Source organism: Nannospalax galili, unplaced genomic scaffold (genome assembly GCF_000622305.1).
Source record: "Nannospalax galili isolate Female #2095 unplaced genomic scaffold, S.galili_v1.0 scaffold298, whole genome shotgun sequence".
Taxonomy (NCBI): domain Eukaryota; kingdom Metazoa; phylum Chordata; class Mammalia; order Rodentia; family Spalacidae; genus Nannospalax; species Nannospalax galili.
In genome coordinates, this window is record NW_008344488.1 from 2,119,008 (window position 1) to 2,137,427 (window position 18,420).

The 18,420-nt window shown below is 38.6% G+C and overlaps 1 protein-coding gene across 1 annotated transcript in view; it reads left to right on the forward strand.

Moving 5' to 3' along the window:
- Phlpp1 (PH domain and leucine rich repeat protein phosphatase 1) overlaps nucleotides 1–18,420 on the forward strand; it is a 263,807-nt gene that overhangs the window by 119,346 nt on the left and 126,041 nt on the right. Inside the window, exon 2 of the mRNA XM_029567169.1 lies at nucleotides 15,462–15,658. Coding sequence (XP_029423029.1) covers nucleotides 15,462–15,658 — 197 coding nt within the window. The remainder of the gene's footprint in view (nucleotides 1–15,461; nucleotides 15,659–18,420) is intronic.

An 18,420-nucleotide genomic window follows, 5' to 3' on the forward strand; every position in this document is an offset into this window, starting at 1 on the left:
GGCAGGCGGATCTTTGTGAGTTCAAGGCCAGCTTGGTCTACATAGTGAGTTCCAGGACAGCTGTGGGTACAGAGAGACCCTGTCTCAAGACCAAAAAAAAGGGGCTGGAGAGATGGCTCAGTGGTTCAGTGGTTAAGAGCACTGGCTGCTCTTGCAGAGGACCTGGAGTCCATTCCCAGCACCCACATGGTGGCTAACAATTCTCTGTAACTCCAGTTCCAGGGGAATGTGACCCTTTTCTGACGTCTGCAGACATTGCATGACACTTATTTACGTGCAGGCAATACACATATACCTAGAAAATAAAAATAAATATTAAAAAAAAAAAGATATGAAGAATAACAGTTTAGAAAAATTTATATGATATAACTTGAAGGAGATACAGCAGGATATATAATTGTGTCTGTTATAACTGAGAATATGTAAAAGATACAAATATTAAAATTGATAAATCTCATAATTTTGTAAGTGTAAAATACTGGATTGTGCTTTTTTAAACTCTTGATGATGGGACTGTTATTTATTTATTATTTATTTATTTTCTAGGCTAGGTCTCCTGTAGCTATGCTTGGCTTATTTTCATAATTGGAAAATTTTGTGTGATAACTATAGATTTTTTTAAAATGTGTGATTCTGAAGAGGTTTAACTATAAAGTTCCTGCCCTTTCCTGCAGGAAATAATAAAAACAATGAAGATTTTGTAATATTTTTTAGAGTCCCATTAAGTTGAGAGAGAATGGTATGTTTGGAATAGGTGACTTGTGTACATTTGGTGAAGGTGAGGTGAACTTTATATATGATTAGCTTCTTTAGAAAAATTATTGCACTTTATTTTGTGTGCATTCATGTGGGTGAATATGTGTAAGCATGTGTGCGGAAGTGAGAGGAAAACCAGTGAATCAGTTCTGTCCTTCCACCTTGTGGGTCTGGAGCTGGACTCCCATCCTTATGCTTGCTGGCAGGTGCCTTTACCTGCTGAGCTATCTCACCAGCTCTAAATTTGCCCCTTAAGTCAGTTTTTGAGCTTTTGAATCTAGACAATTCCTCTCTAATCAATATTGTAGGGAAATAAAGTCCACAATCCGACCTCCTAGAAAGAACCACCTTGAAAAGAATTTTGAACTGTAGGATTATACGGGCAATCTTCTAAATTCATCTTGACTGAAACCTGTTTTTAGCAGGAAGGGAAAGTAAAATGTCAGTTTTATCACTATGTCTTAGGAGAGAACAATGGTATAGATTATCCAAAAGTCATTCGTGCTTGATATTAGGAATTATATTTAGCAGTGTGTGTATATACCTGGATGGATGACCACAAGACTTCTAATAAAAGCATTTCACAGTGGGACTTTGATTCTGCTTCAACTCTGAAGCTGTTTAGCTTCATCCCCGTTTCCTCACACAGCAGTGTTCATCACCTCTGTCAGTCAGTTTCCATCAGGAGTTACTGAGCTTGCCACTCTATTTAGAACCAGCAAGAGTAAATAGTATATAGGTTTTCTCAGGTTTAAGACTTGGTGATTCCAGCTGGGTGTGGTGGCACACGCCTTTAATCCCAGCACTCAGGAGGCAGAGGCAGGCGGATTTCTGTGAGTTCAAGGCCAGCCTGGTCTACCTAGTGAGTTCTAGGCTGGCTGGGGCTATGGAGAGACCCAATCTTTAAAAAAAAAGACTTAGTGATTCCTTAGATGCCTAAAGCCTCATGAGATGGAGACCTGCTTGCTGCTCAGCTTCCTCAGCTCAGTGAAGTTCAGCTGTTGCTTCTCATTCATGGCAGTTTACACCTAAATTCTTATGCTTTGTAGCATGCTTTATGGAGAAGTACCAAAGTTACCTGGGAAGTCAGGTGATGGAGTCTACCAGAGTGATGATTTTTGGGTCAGAAAATAGAGATTGTAACCTCCTTAAGACTGGTGAATATAGTGGAAGTGGACTGTTAATAGAAATTAATAAAAATGACAACAAGGAGTTAGTGAACATGTGTCAGTGATTGTTCTCACTGTTAAAATATCACTCATCAAATAAAAGAAAAGGCTCTGAGAATGCCAGGAAGGCTCTTAAGATACTCTATAAAGTTGCACATGGCGAATGCGAGACTGCCATTTCTGGATCTGATAATAAAGGCATTGGGATGACAAGTGGAGACTGATTTGAAAATTTTCACTTGTTTTCTTTGCCAGAAGTTAATGGCAAGAGGCCACATCAGCCACCTGTGTTGTTCCTGGAACTGAGCTGAGGAAGATCATGAAGTGGGAAAGGGTTATAAAATCTCTGAATGCAAACCCATAACAAAGTCAATGTCTAAACAATAGTTATCAACTATTGGGGCAACTGAACAACAATTTAATTAAAAATGCCTGAGGGCTTAAACTAGTTCCTTGTGAGGAAAGAAGGTGAAGGCCACAGGGAGTGGGAAATGAGGCACCTGCTAACTGTTATTTTGTTGTTGTCTATTATCTTCTTTCCAGCTAGTTTTATTTGCTTCTCTGGTTGAGGTTACTCAACCAGTACTATGAAACATCTGATAGAAGAGACATTGACAACTCAGTACTATAATTTGGCCAGTCTCAAACTGCAGTATCAGTAAATTCTCAGGAACCCACCTAAAATTGTTGAATCTGAAACTCTAGGCCATGGAACCCACAGTCTGTGTTGAATTAACAAGCGTCCAGGTGGTTTTTGGGGCATGCTAAAGTTTGAGGCCTTCCACTAATAAACGTGTTTATGCCAAAAGACCAATGTTCATCTTTTGCTATACATTACACAAATGTATGGATACAATAATAATCTTTAAAAAATGTTATTTTTGGGAGGCAGAGGCGGGCGGATCTCTGTGAGTTTAAGGCCAGCTTGATCTACATAGTGAGTTCCAGGACAGCTGGGGCTACAAGGAGACCCAGTCTCAAAAAGACAATATATATATTTTAAATTTTTTTTTTATCTTTATGTGTATGAGTATATTGTCTGCATGTATGTAAGTGCACCCATGTCGTGCAGTGCCTGCGGAGGTCAGAAGAGAACTTTGAATTCCCCTGAAACTGGAGTTAGCCACCACGTGGATGCTGGGAATTGAACCTGGGTCCTCTGCAAGAGCAGTTAGTACTCTTAACCACTGAACCGTCTCTCCAGCTCCTGAGGTATAATAATCTTGTTACTTTGATTTTATATGTTTTGAAAGTTCAGAATTAATTTAACTAGTTTATGTGAGGGTTTGCTTTGTTGTCCCCCCTTAAATTACTTTTATTCAAACTCTAAGGCCGTGAGGGGTAGTACTCATTTTCTGGTGCTACTTAATGAATTTTGTACAGGGAATTATACTCTCTAGTAGTATTCAGAATTTAAGAATTAGGAAAAGGTTCAAGGCATGACATTTGTCAAGGATAAGAGTCTATAGCAATTTGAGAGATGTAAAGACCCCTAATCAACTTGAATAACTGTCAGAAAGAAGCAAGATTTACTGGGCAGTTAACGTTATACATTTGATCTGTTGCAGGAAGTGACCCTCCCAACGTCTGTAGTAGCTGGTTGTCATTTTCTTTAGTTAAAGAAAATGACAGCTCTTAAGTCTGTTCAGAGCTCCTGCCAGCGCCCATTGCTGGAGGAGCTTTAGCCTCTTGGTCAGGAACAGAATTCCTGATGTGGTTTAGTACTCAGCTCTCTAGACCTCCATCTTTGTGCTAACTCTTTAAATGACCCTAGGCAAGTAAGCTTAATTCATTCTATCACTAGAAGTAGTCAAAAAGGATTTAAGGATTTGAGTCCAATAAGAAATACACTTTACAGTTTATTAGTGTAAGCTCAAAAGATAGAGAAAAAGAGGTGAGTGGAGTGCTTTCTCTCATTCTGGACCATGTTCAACACCTGGGTGTGGTGCACTTTTCCATTTACATGTAGTGATCAGATGTTCTTAGTTTTTTGGCTCTGCTTTAACAAATTTTGGAGATGGTTAGACAGTGTAATGTGATAGCAACTTCAACATCTGTTTCTAATGGGACTTACATGGTAGTTGGTAAGAGGCCTCAGTTCCTTTGCGACTGATGGCAAGAAGTTTCTGTTCCTCCTCTAACTGGTCTTTTCATGGGGTTGTATGTGTCCACATGACATAGCAGCAGGCTTCCCCAGGCATAGTGATCCTAGGGAGAGGGAGTGATGAAGAAACTCTGTGCCCTTTGTGACCCACTTTGAGAAAGGCAAGGTGCCACTGTTGCTTCTGCCATTCTGTAGAAGAGAGCTTCTAAGTGAAGTCCACTCAGAAGGGGAATGGAAGGAGGCTCCACCTTTTGAGTGAAGAATTTAAAAGAATTTGTAGACAATTTTTAAAAGATTTCTTTTTTAGAAGTATTTTTCTTTCAAAATATCATTCTGTATATTTTGATCAAATTCAGACCCCTTCCCTCATCTCCACCCTCCCCTACCTTCATGTCTTCTATTACTATTATTTTTTATAAAAGGCTTGTTAAGTCTGAATTGTGTTTCCCAAATGCTCTTGGGTGTGGGTTCATCCCCTGGAGTCTGGTCAGCTTACCCGGTGTCACACCCCTAAAGAAAACTGACTTCTTCTCCCAGCAACTCTTAGTTGCCAACAGTTCCTTAGCTAGGGCTGGGAATTCTTGCCCATCTTTCCCATCTATGCTGGAGTTTTTCTTGCTTGAGCTTGCGTGGTCTGTGTATGCTGTCACAAGTGCTGTGGGTTTATGTGCAACTGCTCTCTTATGTCTGGAAAGCACAGTTTTCTTGTATTTATCTACCACCTCTGGCTCTTACAATCTTTTCTTCAACCTCTTCAGTGATCTCTGAGCCTTGGGAGGGGAGGGTGTGAAGTAGGTGTCTTGTTTTGGGTCAAGTACCCCAGAGCCTCTTATTTTCTCCAAGTTGACCAGTTGTGGATCTCTCAGCTGCCTGGCATTTACTTTGAGAAGAAGCTTCTCTGGTGAGTGTTGAGAGATGAAATAATCTAAGGTTATATACACTAAACCAGCAAGAGTCAGTTTAATACCATTTCCATTTAGCAGAAAAATGGTAGGTTTTCCCCTTTAGCCTGTGACCTGTCTAGCCTAGGTTCTTAGCCCTGACTGATAATAGTGCCAGGTATGGGATCTATCTTAAAAAGCAGGACTTAAATCCAACCAGAAAGTGATTGGTTGCTCCCATAATGTTGGTGCTACCAATGAGCATATTTTCCTAGGCCTATTATTGTTATTGTAGCTTGCAGGGTTCAAAGCTTCATGTCAAAATTTAGTTTTATTTTGTCTGTGTCTGTGTGAGTGTTTATCACATTGTGTGTAGGTGCCCACAGAGGCCTGAAGAAGGTGTTGGATCAAGGTTCCTAGAGCTGGAATTACAGGCAGTTGTGAGCTGCCTGACATTGGTGCTAGCAATAGAACTCAGGTCCTCTCTAAAAGCAGTACACGCTCTTAACCACTCTTTCCAGGAGCTCCTGTAGACATATTTTTAAAACAAAGATGGGGGGATGCCAAGATGGCCAACAGGTAAAGGTGTTTGCTGCCAAGCCTGATGACCTGAGTTTGATCCTTGGGACCCACACAGTGGAAGGAGAGAATCAACTCTTAAAAGCTGTCATCTGACTTTGAAATACATGCACATGCGCACATATGTTCACATAAGTTAAAAAGTAGGCATAATAAAAAAGAACTGGACATGGTGGTGCATACTTTTAGTTCCAGCACTTGGGAAGCAGAGGCTGGCAGATCTCTGTGAGATGAGGCCAGCCTGATCTGCATAGCATGTTCCAGGCCAGCTGGGACTACGGGGAGACCCTATCTCAAAAAGAATGATGATAATAATAATAATAATAGTAATATAAAAAATAAAAATATAGGCTCTAGGAAATATTTAGTAGATCTAGAAACATTATTTTGGCAACAAATTCCTAGTTATATGTTGTTTCAATGGTCTATTTAAAACAGCTGGGTGTCCATTGAAGTGTAAGCAGCTTGAGTTTATAGGGCTTGGGTACTGGAGAGGAAAGTTATCTCAGACAGGAAAAGTTCTAGAAACTTGGAAAAGGTTACCACGGAGCCTTATACCGAACACTGATCAGTGCCTGTATAAGAGGAAAGAATACACTAAAAGAAGCATACTTGAAGCTCATACCAGTAGTTCTGGTTCTTTCTAACCAGAGTGGAAAAACTTAAAATTCATGGGTGTGAGGCAGAGGACTCATCAGGGTATTGCTTGCTAATTAGAACTATTATTGGCTTTAGACATAAGGCCATTCTTGTCTTGTATAACAAATCCTCAAAGCAAGTTTATAAGGAACAAACCCCTTCCAAATAACAGTCCTAGAAGAAAACTCTAATATTTGAAGAAATAAATGAGTACTCACCAAGGAAAAATTCATAGTGAATGGTTTCCAAACAAAAATTATGAAATGAAAAATAAGACTTATAATGAGGCGAAAAGTCAATGAAACATAACTGACACAGTAGTGATATGAGTTATAGGTTTAAGTGGCCAGGACATTTAAACAGCTACTGTAGTTTCACTCTGTATATTCAAGATGATAAAGCATTAGCATGTCAGGAGACATGGAAGGTGCATATGTGTGTGTGTATGAGTGCATGCATATATCCCCAGACTGAACTTCTACGATGATAAAGGTGAGAATAGATTTTAGCAGTATATTAAACACTGCAAAAAGAATGATTAAAAAGCCTGAAGCTACAATGATTGATACAGCCAATAATGAGAGATAACAGAACACAAAGAACTAAACAACTGTGAGTTATAATTTTGTATGCACGTTTGAAGTCCCCAAAGAGACCTTGTAAGGTCAGAAAAAGTATTTGAACCAGTAATTGCTGACAAAATTTTCAACTCTGATCATGAATCTCAAATTCTATAAACCTTGAATAATAAGAAACATGAAGGAATATATCAAACATCAGATTGCACAGGACTCAGATTACTCAGTTTGGTAAAGTGCTTGTCTTATAAGTACAAGGACCAGAGTTTGATCCTGAGAACCCACTGAAAAATGTCTGGTGTGGTGGCATATGCCTATAATTCCAGGACTGGGAAGGTGGAGACTGGAGGATCCCTGGGGCTCACTGGCCACTAGTCTAGCCTGATTGGTAAGTTTCAGACCAATGAGAGACCATATTTTGAAGGCGGTAGGTAGAGTTTCTGAGGATGGCACCCAAGGTTGCTTTCTGGCCTTCACGTGCACCTGCATACACATTTATACCATCCACTAATATGCAGGCATATGTGTTCATTTAAGAAAAAACAAATTATTTAAAATTAGCAGCAAAGAGCAAAATCTTTAGAAAGCAGCAAGGCACTTGGGTAGCATTCTGCACCAAGACGTTCTAATGGCACAGACTTCATAAATAGTGAGCACTAGAAGACATTGGGAGAGCACCTTTAGAATTCTAGAATGTTAACCTAGAATTCTACGTGCAATGAAAATATTATTTAAAGCAAAGGAAAAGAAGATATTTTATGATATACAAAAGCAGACAGACTTTATCATTAGCAGATATGCAACACAAAAATGTTTAGAAATTTGCTGAGGCAGAATGAAAATAATTTCACATGGACTGGATCTATGTAAAGGAACAAAAATCACTGGAAATAATAGATGTAAAAGACTTTTAAAACTTTCTCAAAATAATTTACTGTTTATAGCAAAACTAAGAATCTTTTGAATATAAAATGGGAATGGTGGCGCACGCCTTTAATCTCAGCACTTGGGAGGCAGAGGCAGGCAGATCTCTGTAAGTTCGAGGGCAGCCTGGTCTACATAGTGAGTTCCAGGCCAGCTGGGGCTACAGGGAGACCCTGTCTTAAAAAAAGACCCCCCCCCAAAAAAAATGGTAATAGACTATTGAGCAATCTTTGTCTTTCATTTCTTGAGATTGCTCAGATGAATCTATTGTGCCTGTCTGTCAGATCTGATATTGATGTTTCTATGGCTGTTTTTTTCCCTCTCCTGGAGTCCATAGCTTTCATCTTACTTTTCAGGTGGCTTTATGTGACATGAAAACATTGAAGTACATGATTTGGCGTGAGCACAAAATTGAAATTCATGGGTGTGAGGAATACGTATGTTGGAAGAAAAGCTTACTTTGGAGAATGAGTTGCAAATTTATTATTATTTTTTAGATATATAGCCCAAACCATAAAATTTTTAGTGACAGTTACTTAAACCAGCATTCAGTCCTTGACTGAATTCAGTTCAAAACTGTAGAGTTTGCTGCAATTGACTGAAATCCAAGTGATTCTGATAAATGTCCCAGACCAAATGATACAGAAAACATTTTCTTAACATTCCCAGCATTTAGCATAGGTCTGGCTCATGATGGATATTTCACTCCCCCCTCCAACCTCCAACAATTGTACTATAAGAAATAAGAATCATCAGTTTGCTGTGGTAGAGGAGTGTTCAATAAGTCATTACGAAGCAGAGGTCCTAGTGAGATTCCTTAGCATCATGCTGTTATTTTCTGCAAGTAGGCTTTAACCCCCCTCATGGTTCGGTTTCTTAGGTTTTAAGATTTTACCATAAAAGTTATTTATTTGTGTATTTATGTATATGCATGCTTGTGTGTATGTGTGTGGGCTACATGTTTAGGTGAGAGGACATCTTGTGAGAGTCAGTTCCCTTCTACCATGTTTATCTTAGGAACTGAACTCAGGTTGTCAAGCTTGGCAGCAAGGGCCTTCACCAGCTGAGCCATCTTCCTGGCTGTAGACCACCTTTTCTGTTATGTGCCAATGAGTAACTGGAAGAGGAAGTACATGAGTATGTTTTTAAGTCTGTCTGTTGTTGACATGTCTGTTTCCACTTGAAATATTTGCTTTTGGATTATTCAGGACTATAACCTCCTGAATCATGTGAAAATGACTTGAACATGCAAGGAATTAAAGTAATATTTCTTTCTTTAAACTTTTAAAAATTTATTTTTTTTTAAATTTAGTAACCACATGATTAGAAGCAGTATTTCATTACAGCTTTAACATATTCAGTAACAATTTCCAGAGCAAGGATACATCTCTTTCAAAAGTGGCTGTAAATTTTTAGGTTCAGAGTTGAATTAATACATTTATACAGTATTGAACTCAGGACAAACCCTGTAAGACATAAAATTGAATGAGTTTTTAACCTTTAAAGAAGATCTCCATTTCATTTTAAAATATGCTGTTTCCTACAGAGAAACTCATTGTTTTTGCTAATAAATGGCTCTTGTCTTGCTTAAAGACTCAGAATCCCACCAGTCACAGTTGGTTACAGTCTGATCCTTAGTACCTGAGTATGGATATAAAGTCATCAGGCAGTTTTCACTGGTAGTGTTTATCATCTCTATGATTTAACATGAAGTAAATTTTTATGCTTCCTCCTCAAATATGTCTTTTTAAAAAAATTCGTTGATATTATAAATTTGTTGATTTTTTTTTGTGTGTATCTCATACAGAACATTCCATACAGTCTTATTCATCTATATACCCACTTCCAAAATGGTACCCTCCCATAGCCCCCTCTCCACCTCCACACTGGAGCCCATATACTCTGTCATCCCTGTTACTGTCCACTGTGTTGCCTGCACCCCCAGCCATTCCCCAGTGCTTGTCTGTCTGCTGAATCTAGTCAATCTAGAGATCCTTGTTTTAGGAAGATCAGCCGTTCTTCATTTAGCAGCAATCAGTTGTCAATATTCCTTTAGATAAGATTGGGGTCTGCTGTTCATTTTCCCAGTTCTGTACTGGGTTACTGTCTGGGAGTCCCTTGGGCCACTCTGGCCAATAACTCAAAGGAAGGTATCTCCTGTCTGGCATTGTTTCTTGTTATGTAGCCTTTAGCTATACATACGGACTCTTAAAAAATTATACTGGCCCCTTTAATATTTGGTTATACTCTCCTTTTGTGTGTTTAAGGCCATACAGTTGGCCCAGATAAACCAATTTATTTTTACTCTTAAGGTTGTTTGAGGATCTGTTCCTCAGAGGTCACATGGGAGAGGACAGGTGACTCACCACAATTAGAGGACATTTTGAGAGATGCTCATAGTCCCCTGGAACTTGGTCGACCTAGGAGGGAAAGGAGCAAAAAGTGTCCTTTATGTCCCTCTGACCAAAATTAGTATAGGCCTCATAGTATGGCTGTTAAACATCTAAGAAGGTTAGTTCCACCAGTCTGATAGCAACTTGTGCTGGCAAAACTGGATCTCTACCTATAAAAGAATGAAACTAAACCCCTATCTTCCACCTTGCACAAAAGTCAACTCCAAATGGATCAAAGACCTCAACGTGAAGCTTGAAACTCTGAGGCTGTTTAACCTACAAGATATAGGTGTAGGAAAGGATTTTCTAAACTGGACATCAGTTGCCCAGGAAACAAGGTCAAGAATCAACAGATGGGACCTCATTAAACTAAAAAGCTTCTGTGCATCAAAAGAAGCAACCAAGCAAGTGAAGAGAAAACCCACAGAATGGGAGAATATCTTCACCAGCAACACATTTGACAGAGGTTTAACATCCAGATTATATAATGAACTCGAAAAACAAAGAATCAAGAAAGGAAGTAACCCAGTTAAAAGATTGGCTAAGGAACTGAACAGAGAGTTCTCAAAAGAAGAAATAAAGATGGCTAAGAAGCATCTTAAAAGGTGTTCAATATCACTAGTAATTAGGGAAATGCAAATTAAAACCACTTTTAAAATTTCATCTTGTCCCAATCAGACTGGCTAAGAGCAAGAGAACAAATGATACCAAATGTTGAAGAGGATGTGGGCAAAGGGAAATGCTCATCCACTGCTGGTGGGACTGCAAACTTGTTCAACCCCTAAAGAAAGCAGTATAGAGAACTCTTAAAAAACTACAAATGAAGCTACCATTTGACCTAGTTATATCACTCCTTGGCATATACCCAAAGAACTCATGCTATTGCAGAGACACTTGTACATCCATGTTTGTTGCTGCTCTTCTCACAGTAGCTAAGAGATGGAAGCAACCTAAGTGTCCCTCAACTGATAAATGGATAATGAAAATGTGGTTCATTTATACAATGGAGTTTTACTCGTAAATGAAATTTGCAGGTAAGTGGATGGAACTAGAAACTGTTATACTAAGTGAAAACACAGACTCAAAACAACAACAACAACAACAAAAACGACGTATGCACTCCCCCATATGTGGATCCTAGCACCAAATCCTGTTAAGTGATTATGTATCCAGACATAACTATAGGAACCAGGATAATGAAAAGGAACCAAGAGGCAAAGGAAAAGAAAGAATCCAAAAGAGAAGAACAGTAGGAAACAGGTGTTAATAAGGGAGTTATGGATAAAATTTGGGTTAGTTGGGGGGAAGGTATACAAGAACCTAGGGGATAAAGGGAAACAAGGAGCTCAAGTGTGGTCATACCATAGGAGAAGGGTATTAGTAAGGGAGAAAGGGGGGAAATAGGGGCACCTTAAGTGGGAAAACCATGATGTAGGGGTGAGACAATGTGAGAGATAAACCATGCCTAGCTAGTTTTGAAAACCAGAGAGAACCATATTATTCCTACAACCTACTGACAAATTAATACATAGCAGATCAAGAAATATATGTCTAGGTCTATAAAGACGAGGGCCAACACAGAGGAATCATTTCCTACATGCTTCCAAGTGAAGCCAACCATGGTTGAGCAGGACCTTTGGCTTATCTTCCCATAGGTGGAACTGGTAAAAGAAAGGAGCTAGGGGCTCCTCCCAAGCCCATGTGACCCCTGAACAGTAGAAAACAGGTGTTAACAAGGGAGATATGAATAAAAATGGGATTATTTTAAGGGGAGGGGAAGGGAAGGTTATGCAAGGAACCTAGGGGATAAAGGGAAAGAAGCAGCTCAAGAGAGGTTGGACCATAGGAGAAGGGTATTATTAAGGGAGAAATGGGAAAAACAGGGGTACCTTAAATGGGGAAACCATGGTGGAAGGGTTAGACAATACAAAAGATAAAGCCTAGCTAGTTTTTATAAACCAGAGGGATCACCATATTAGTCCAACAACTACTGACAAATTATACATACAACTAGATCAAAGATTATAATATATGTCTAGGTAAGGTTTATCTCAGAGCATTTGGTTTTTGTCCATGGAACATGGTAATATTTCTTTTTAAAAATACTTTATTATTTTTATTTTATGTGGATGGGTGTATTGTTTACATGTATAGAAGTGCACCTGTGTCATGCAAAATCCACAGAGGCCTAACCAAGAGGGCCCCTGGAACTGGAGTTATAGATGGTTGTTAGTGGCTATGTGGGTGCTGAGAATTGAACTTGGGTCCTCTGGAAGAACAAGGGTTCTTAACCGCTGAGTCATCTCTCCAGCCCCAAAAGTATTTCTAAAGCAAAATCTATACCAACTGGCTCAGTTTTAACCTAGCAGGCATTGATTACCTTGGTGTTTTTAGTGTTTATTAGGGTACTAGACAATTGAAATTCCTCTAAATTAAAATTTTTGTAGGCAGTAACCATTAAAGTAATTCCTTATATCATGGGATAAGGAAGTTTGATACAAAGGAGGGTGTGCCTGGGTGATTGCCCAGATGTGTATTACCTCATTCATTTCTATGTTTCCCAGCGTGCAACTGGGACACAGCCCAGTCCTGAGGGTGCGACTGAACTAGGACACCCAGGGAACAAACAGATTGGAGAATATTGAAATGTACTCAGCCACACAGGCAGGATTTGATTCAGACTGGGATGTCTAGTGTTTTCCAAGAACAAACTTCTTACTGTTGTGTTCCACAATGATGTGGAACACTTGGCACTTTTCTGACCAGAGAATAACAAGCCAGTCTGTGGATAGATATATCCATGTTCTTTTTAAGAAAGATTTGTTTTTAATTTGAATGTATGTACGCCTACATGAGTTTATGTGCACTATGTACACTCAGGTGCCCACTGAGGCCAGAGTGTGTCAGATCCCTTGGGACTGGAGTTACAGAAAGTATTGTGCCACCTAATGGGGGTGCTGGGAACTGAACCTCTGTCCTCTGCAGGAACAGCATGGGCTTAACATCTGATCCATCTCTCCAGCCCCTATCCACACCCTTTAAAAAATATATTTTATTATTTTAAGTGTATGAGTGCATTGCCTGCATGTATGTGAGTGCACCTGTGTTGTGCAGTGTCACGGAGGTCAGAAGAGGGCTCTGGATTCCCCTAGAACTGGCATTAAGGATGGTTTGTAGCTGCCATGTGGGTGCTGGGAATCAAACCTGGGTCCTCTGCGAGAGCAGTCAGTGGTCTTAATCGCTGAGCCACCTCTCCAGTCCCCCATCCACACTCCTAAAGATCCTTTCTGGCTTTTGTTCAGTCTGTCTGTGATTTGCTGAGGGACTTTTTCTATGAGGTATTTGAAATGAAGAATTGTAACACTCTCCCTTATGTACCTGTTTTTGTTTTCCTCCTGTAGTTTCTATTATAGTTATTCACAGATCTGAATAGATGTGATAGGTTACCAGTGTCCTTGAAACCACTCTGATTTGGTTAAATAAAAAGTGTGTTTGTGTGCAGGGGTGTGAGTGTATGTTTAGATCATATACTTTGTTAGAGAATATTGGTTTATTTTACAGTCAAGGAAATTGGGTTTTGGAACCCAGTTGTGGGTATGTATTTTTTAGTTTCTTTTCATTTTTCCTCAGAATCTTTTCTGTTTTCCTGAGTTTCCCCTATAGGAAGAGAATCTGTCACATGAAGGAGCTCTTAAACTGGTAGCCCCAGCATATGCCTTTCTGGGTATAAATGAGCCTGTTCAGAAAACGACATGTGCGTGACTGATCTGCCACCGGCAGCACTTGGCAAGTTATGCCAGTTCTGAACAGTCTCCTGGCTTCCTACTCTCTCGTGGTCAGATTGGTACTTGGCGAAGAACACAGAACCCTTCCACTGAGAAGATTGAGGAGTGCAGTTGTAGGTGAATGCCTGGCTCCCATAGCTGCACCAGTCACACTTGATCCTGGCTTACCCGGCATAATGATGAAGTGTGAAATAATCATTTATAAAACATTTTGGTATGCTGGAAGAGGAAGTAAACTCAAACCTGCTGGTTTTACTACTAAGCTCTCTGCCCAACTTTATTTATTGGGAGGGTTCAAATACTCTGAATCTTTTAGATGTCTCTAGGTGCTGTTGGCTCTCCTTGTCCCATGCCTAATCTATCAACTACTTTTCCCCCTTAAAGCTTTTAAAATTATATTTAATTTGTGGGTGTGGGTGTTGGTAGTGTGTATATATGGAGGTCAGAGGACAGCTTTTTTGGGAGTCAGTTCTCTCCTTCGACCATGTGGTCTAGGGATCAAACTCTTGTCATCAAGCTTAAATCCTTGGATAACAAGTACCTTTACCAACTGAGATGAGATATCTTTTCTGGCCTATCAACTGTTGATTGTTAATAAGAATATAATTTTTCTTGAACTTTTTTTTTTTTTTTTTTTTTTTTTTTTTTTTTAAATTTTTTTTTTTAATTTTTTTTTTTTTTTTTTTTTTTGTCTTTTTGAGACAGGGTCTCCCTGTAACTGTATCTGCTGTATCTGGCCTGGACTTGCTTTGGAGACCATGCTGGCCTCGAGCTCACAGTGCTCCCCCTGCCTCTGCCTACCCAGGTCTGGAATTGAAGGCATGTACCACTACACTTGGCCATTTAAAAAATCTGATCCTTTTTGGGAACTATTCAAACTTCCAGATCTGAGTATTCCTTCATGACATAGGTCCTTTATTAATTTGTTTCTGATCTCTTCATTATCTAACTTTGCTTAATATTTATGTAGTTCTGTCTTGCTGTCCTGTTAACCACAGTGGATCTTCTGTTATGTTGAGAAGACTTGCTTGAATGCAGTCTTGCCACATCCATGTCTTTGTGCCTTTCTCTACAGATCACAAACACTACAGTTCTCAACCTTCATCTTGTAGTCATACAGTACCATGTTCCTATCAGAAAAATCGTTTTTATCTCTTTTTTATAGTAAATATACATTGAGTATATCTGGAAAGGAAATCAGCATCTAATTAATTCCAGTAAGACTGATCACATTCATTAAATGCAGGATATTAAATGCTACTTTCCTTTTTTGGTCGAAAATGTTTTCTTCTTAGTACACTAATTACTAGCCACTCATAAGAATCTTTAATCCATCTCTTTTTAAATATGAAATAAATGATAAGGAAGTAGATAATAACAAAGGTGTCAATATGGTCTTCCCTTTGGGTTGTAAGGAAAAGGTTGCTCCTCACTTGAAATTGAAATACAGGGAGGGATAGATATGGGAGTCCTAGTGCCATGACTCCATCACTGTAGCTGTTCTATTGTTTTGGGTCATGAATTAGGTTATTTCCCTATAGCTAGTCTGTTTTCTAATTCATCTTATTCATTTATATAGTATGAAGCTGAGGAGGAATAAAAAGCTTATTTTTAAATAACAACCTTAAGCATGTTTACTTGTGTTTGTTTTAGGAAAACCTCATAGCATTGGCAGCTCTGAACGGATTCAGCTCTCAGGAATGTATAATGTCCGCAAAGGCAAATTGCAGTTGCCAGTGAACCGATGGACAAGACGCCAAGTTATCCTGTGTGGGACCTGCTTGATAGTATCATCTGTGAAAGACAGCTTGACCGGAAAGATGCACGTTCTGCCGCTAATTGGTGGGAAAGTAAGTTTAAAGCAAACAGAATGCTAAAATTTTTCCCAGCAGTAGTAAGGACCTTTGAGCCATTTTTGTAATAAGAGGTACATGGATTTGATTCATCTGAACTCTTACTTCCTGTTGTATTCCACTGTGGACATTGTCGGTTACTGGAGTTGTGGAAAATAACAATATCACTGGATCACAGGAGGCCCTGGTACTCTTGGCTTCATTTCTATATGCATTTTGCCTAGTAGAGTGAAAATGAATTTTGCTGTTCTAATTTGGAGTGTAGATGGTCAATTTATTATGAGTAGGCATTTCTTGATTTCTTGGGCATAGTTCATAGTATAGTATACTGATTTCCAAGTCTGATCCTAGGAACATTAGTATGCATCCTGAGGTTTAGAATCCCTTAGCATGCTTGTCAGATCAACTTCCCATATCGATCTGTTTATTTTTGTTTAGTGACTTAGTGAGATTAGCATCTTTAGTTTATTTCTATGTCTGGTCATATTTTTTGAACTGGAAATGTTACTCATATACCTGACAGATATTTTTTACATTATCGGTTGCTTTTCTTTGGGCATGTTAAATATTTTATGCCCATCACTTATACAGTGGAACTAGATTTCTTGGGAAAGTATTGAATTCTCTCTTTGTTGGGTTTATTTGTAAACAAGTGTTGATGGGGTAGAATTATTATAATAACATGACGGTGTTTATTGTTTTTTAAATGATATAATTTATTAAACAGGAAGGAGGATTTGGATGAGAAAATGGCTTGTTTGAAATACGTATTTCCTTTATGATTTTTTCCTCCTTGAATGGGAATAGGAAAGGAGGCAGGATGTGGAGAATATAATCAGAGGAAAAATAAGAAGCCAGCTTCTGCAATAATATTAACCTTTTAAAATTTGACAAATGTTTGATCTGCTCTAGGAGTCAAAATTAAAGAAGGAAAAGATTGGGTTACATAGTAATAGGAATTTTGTTGTTTACTTGCTGTGTAGTGTATTCTGTCCTTATGAGTAGCCTATGCCAGTTTTCCCTTCTACGATTCTACATTCTAGTCCTAAGGCCAATATGCCATCTTTTTCACAATAGATTTTAGCCAAACTGAAAGGTGGATTTAGATATGTTCAGTCTTCCAATTTAAATGCCTTGCGTCTTAACTTTTGTGATTTAGTGAGTGAAATTATTACTATTATTTTTTTTTTTGAGACAAGGTCTTATGTAGCCCAGGCTTGCCTTTAACTAGTGATTCTTCTGCCTCTACATGAGTGGTGGAATTACAGGTTTGTACCACCACACCCAATTTCAGTTTCATATGGTATTGGCTATTAAACTAAGACTTCATATATGCATTCTACCAACTGTACCATATCTGCAGCCCAATGAGTGCAACTTAAGATTTTGTTCTTTTGATGGTTTACTGAAAATTATTGTAGTCATCATCAATTATTTAAAAATGCATATTTAATGTTTGATGCTATGTTATGGGTAAAGTCTGTCCCCTGTATGATGCTGGGTATTTTCATAGGCAAATGTGATATAACCATTTATAATATCTTTTGTGGGGAAAGTACTGTATTTGGTACTCTAGAAATACCAAGAGATGATAGGGAAGTCACCATCTCTGCCTTTGAATAGCTTATAATTCCCTATCAGGAGATGAATGATGAATACATCATCATCTGTGTTACAGCTATAAGAGATACAGAAAATAGAAAAATACTGTGGAAGATTAGTGAAAGGAGAGATTGAATTTTTGGGGAGGAGGAGAGAATTTTGTAATGAAAGAAGTAACAATAATACTATTTGAAGGGTGAAAAATCTTTTGACATATAAAGAAGATGATATAAAAGATTATTATGCTCAGAGACCAGAGGCAGAAAAGCACAGGAAAAGTCAGAAAATCCACTTATAATTAGCATTTTCACTCAGAGCTGGAGACTTGTCCTGTTTCCCAGGCCTCTTATTGGATGGACTTCTACAATTGAGTGAATTGAAAGTTAATAGTGTCTGCTTTTTACAAACAAATCTTGTAAAACCTGTTTTGCACTATGCCTTTAAAAATAATTGAGTACATTGAAAAATTCAGTCTTTAAAACCTGTTGACCTAGTTAAGAGAAAATAATTCACTTTTGTAATCTGAGCTTTCATTAATGTTTGCCTATTCCTTTTTTTCTCATTCTGTTTCAGTTGGTAAAGGAAAAACAAGAGTAAATGAAAGAGTCTTTCTTCTGTTTGATTTATATATAAAAGAGCTAGAAATAAAGTGGGGGATAGACTGTTCCTAATATAACTATAATTGCTATAGTATCAATTTACCATATCACTGGAACATGGTCTGTTTACAGTTTTCAAATAACAAATGGTTTCATTGTTAAAGAACACTTTTGGGCTAGCCAGACAGATAGCTCAATAGGTAAAGGCGCTTGATGCCAAGCCCTATCACTTGAATTAGATCCTTAGGACCCACATGGTAGAAGGAGAGAAATGACCCCTGTAAGTACTCTCTGGCCTCCACATGCACCTTGGTGGCTGTGTGTGCATATACATAAACAAGTAAACACATTTTGAAAGCTTTCTTAAAATGTAATTATTGAAAAGTATTTTTTAAATTTTTATTTATTGTAGGGGGCATGGTCATGCCAATGCATACATGTGTCAGAGGACAGCTCCGTGGAGCTGGTTTTCCACCTTTTTACATGAATTCCAGGGATCAAACTTGGTTTGTCAGGATTGTAGGGCATGTGCTTTATCTGCTGAGCCATTCTCTGGCC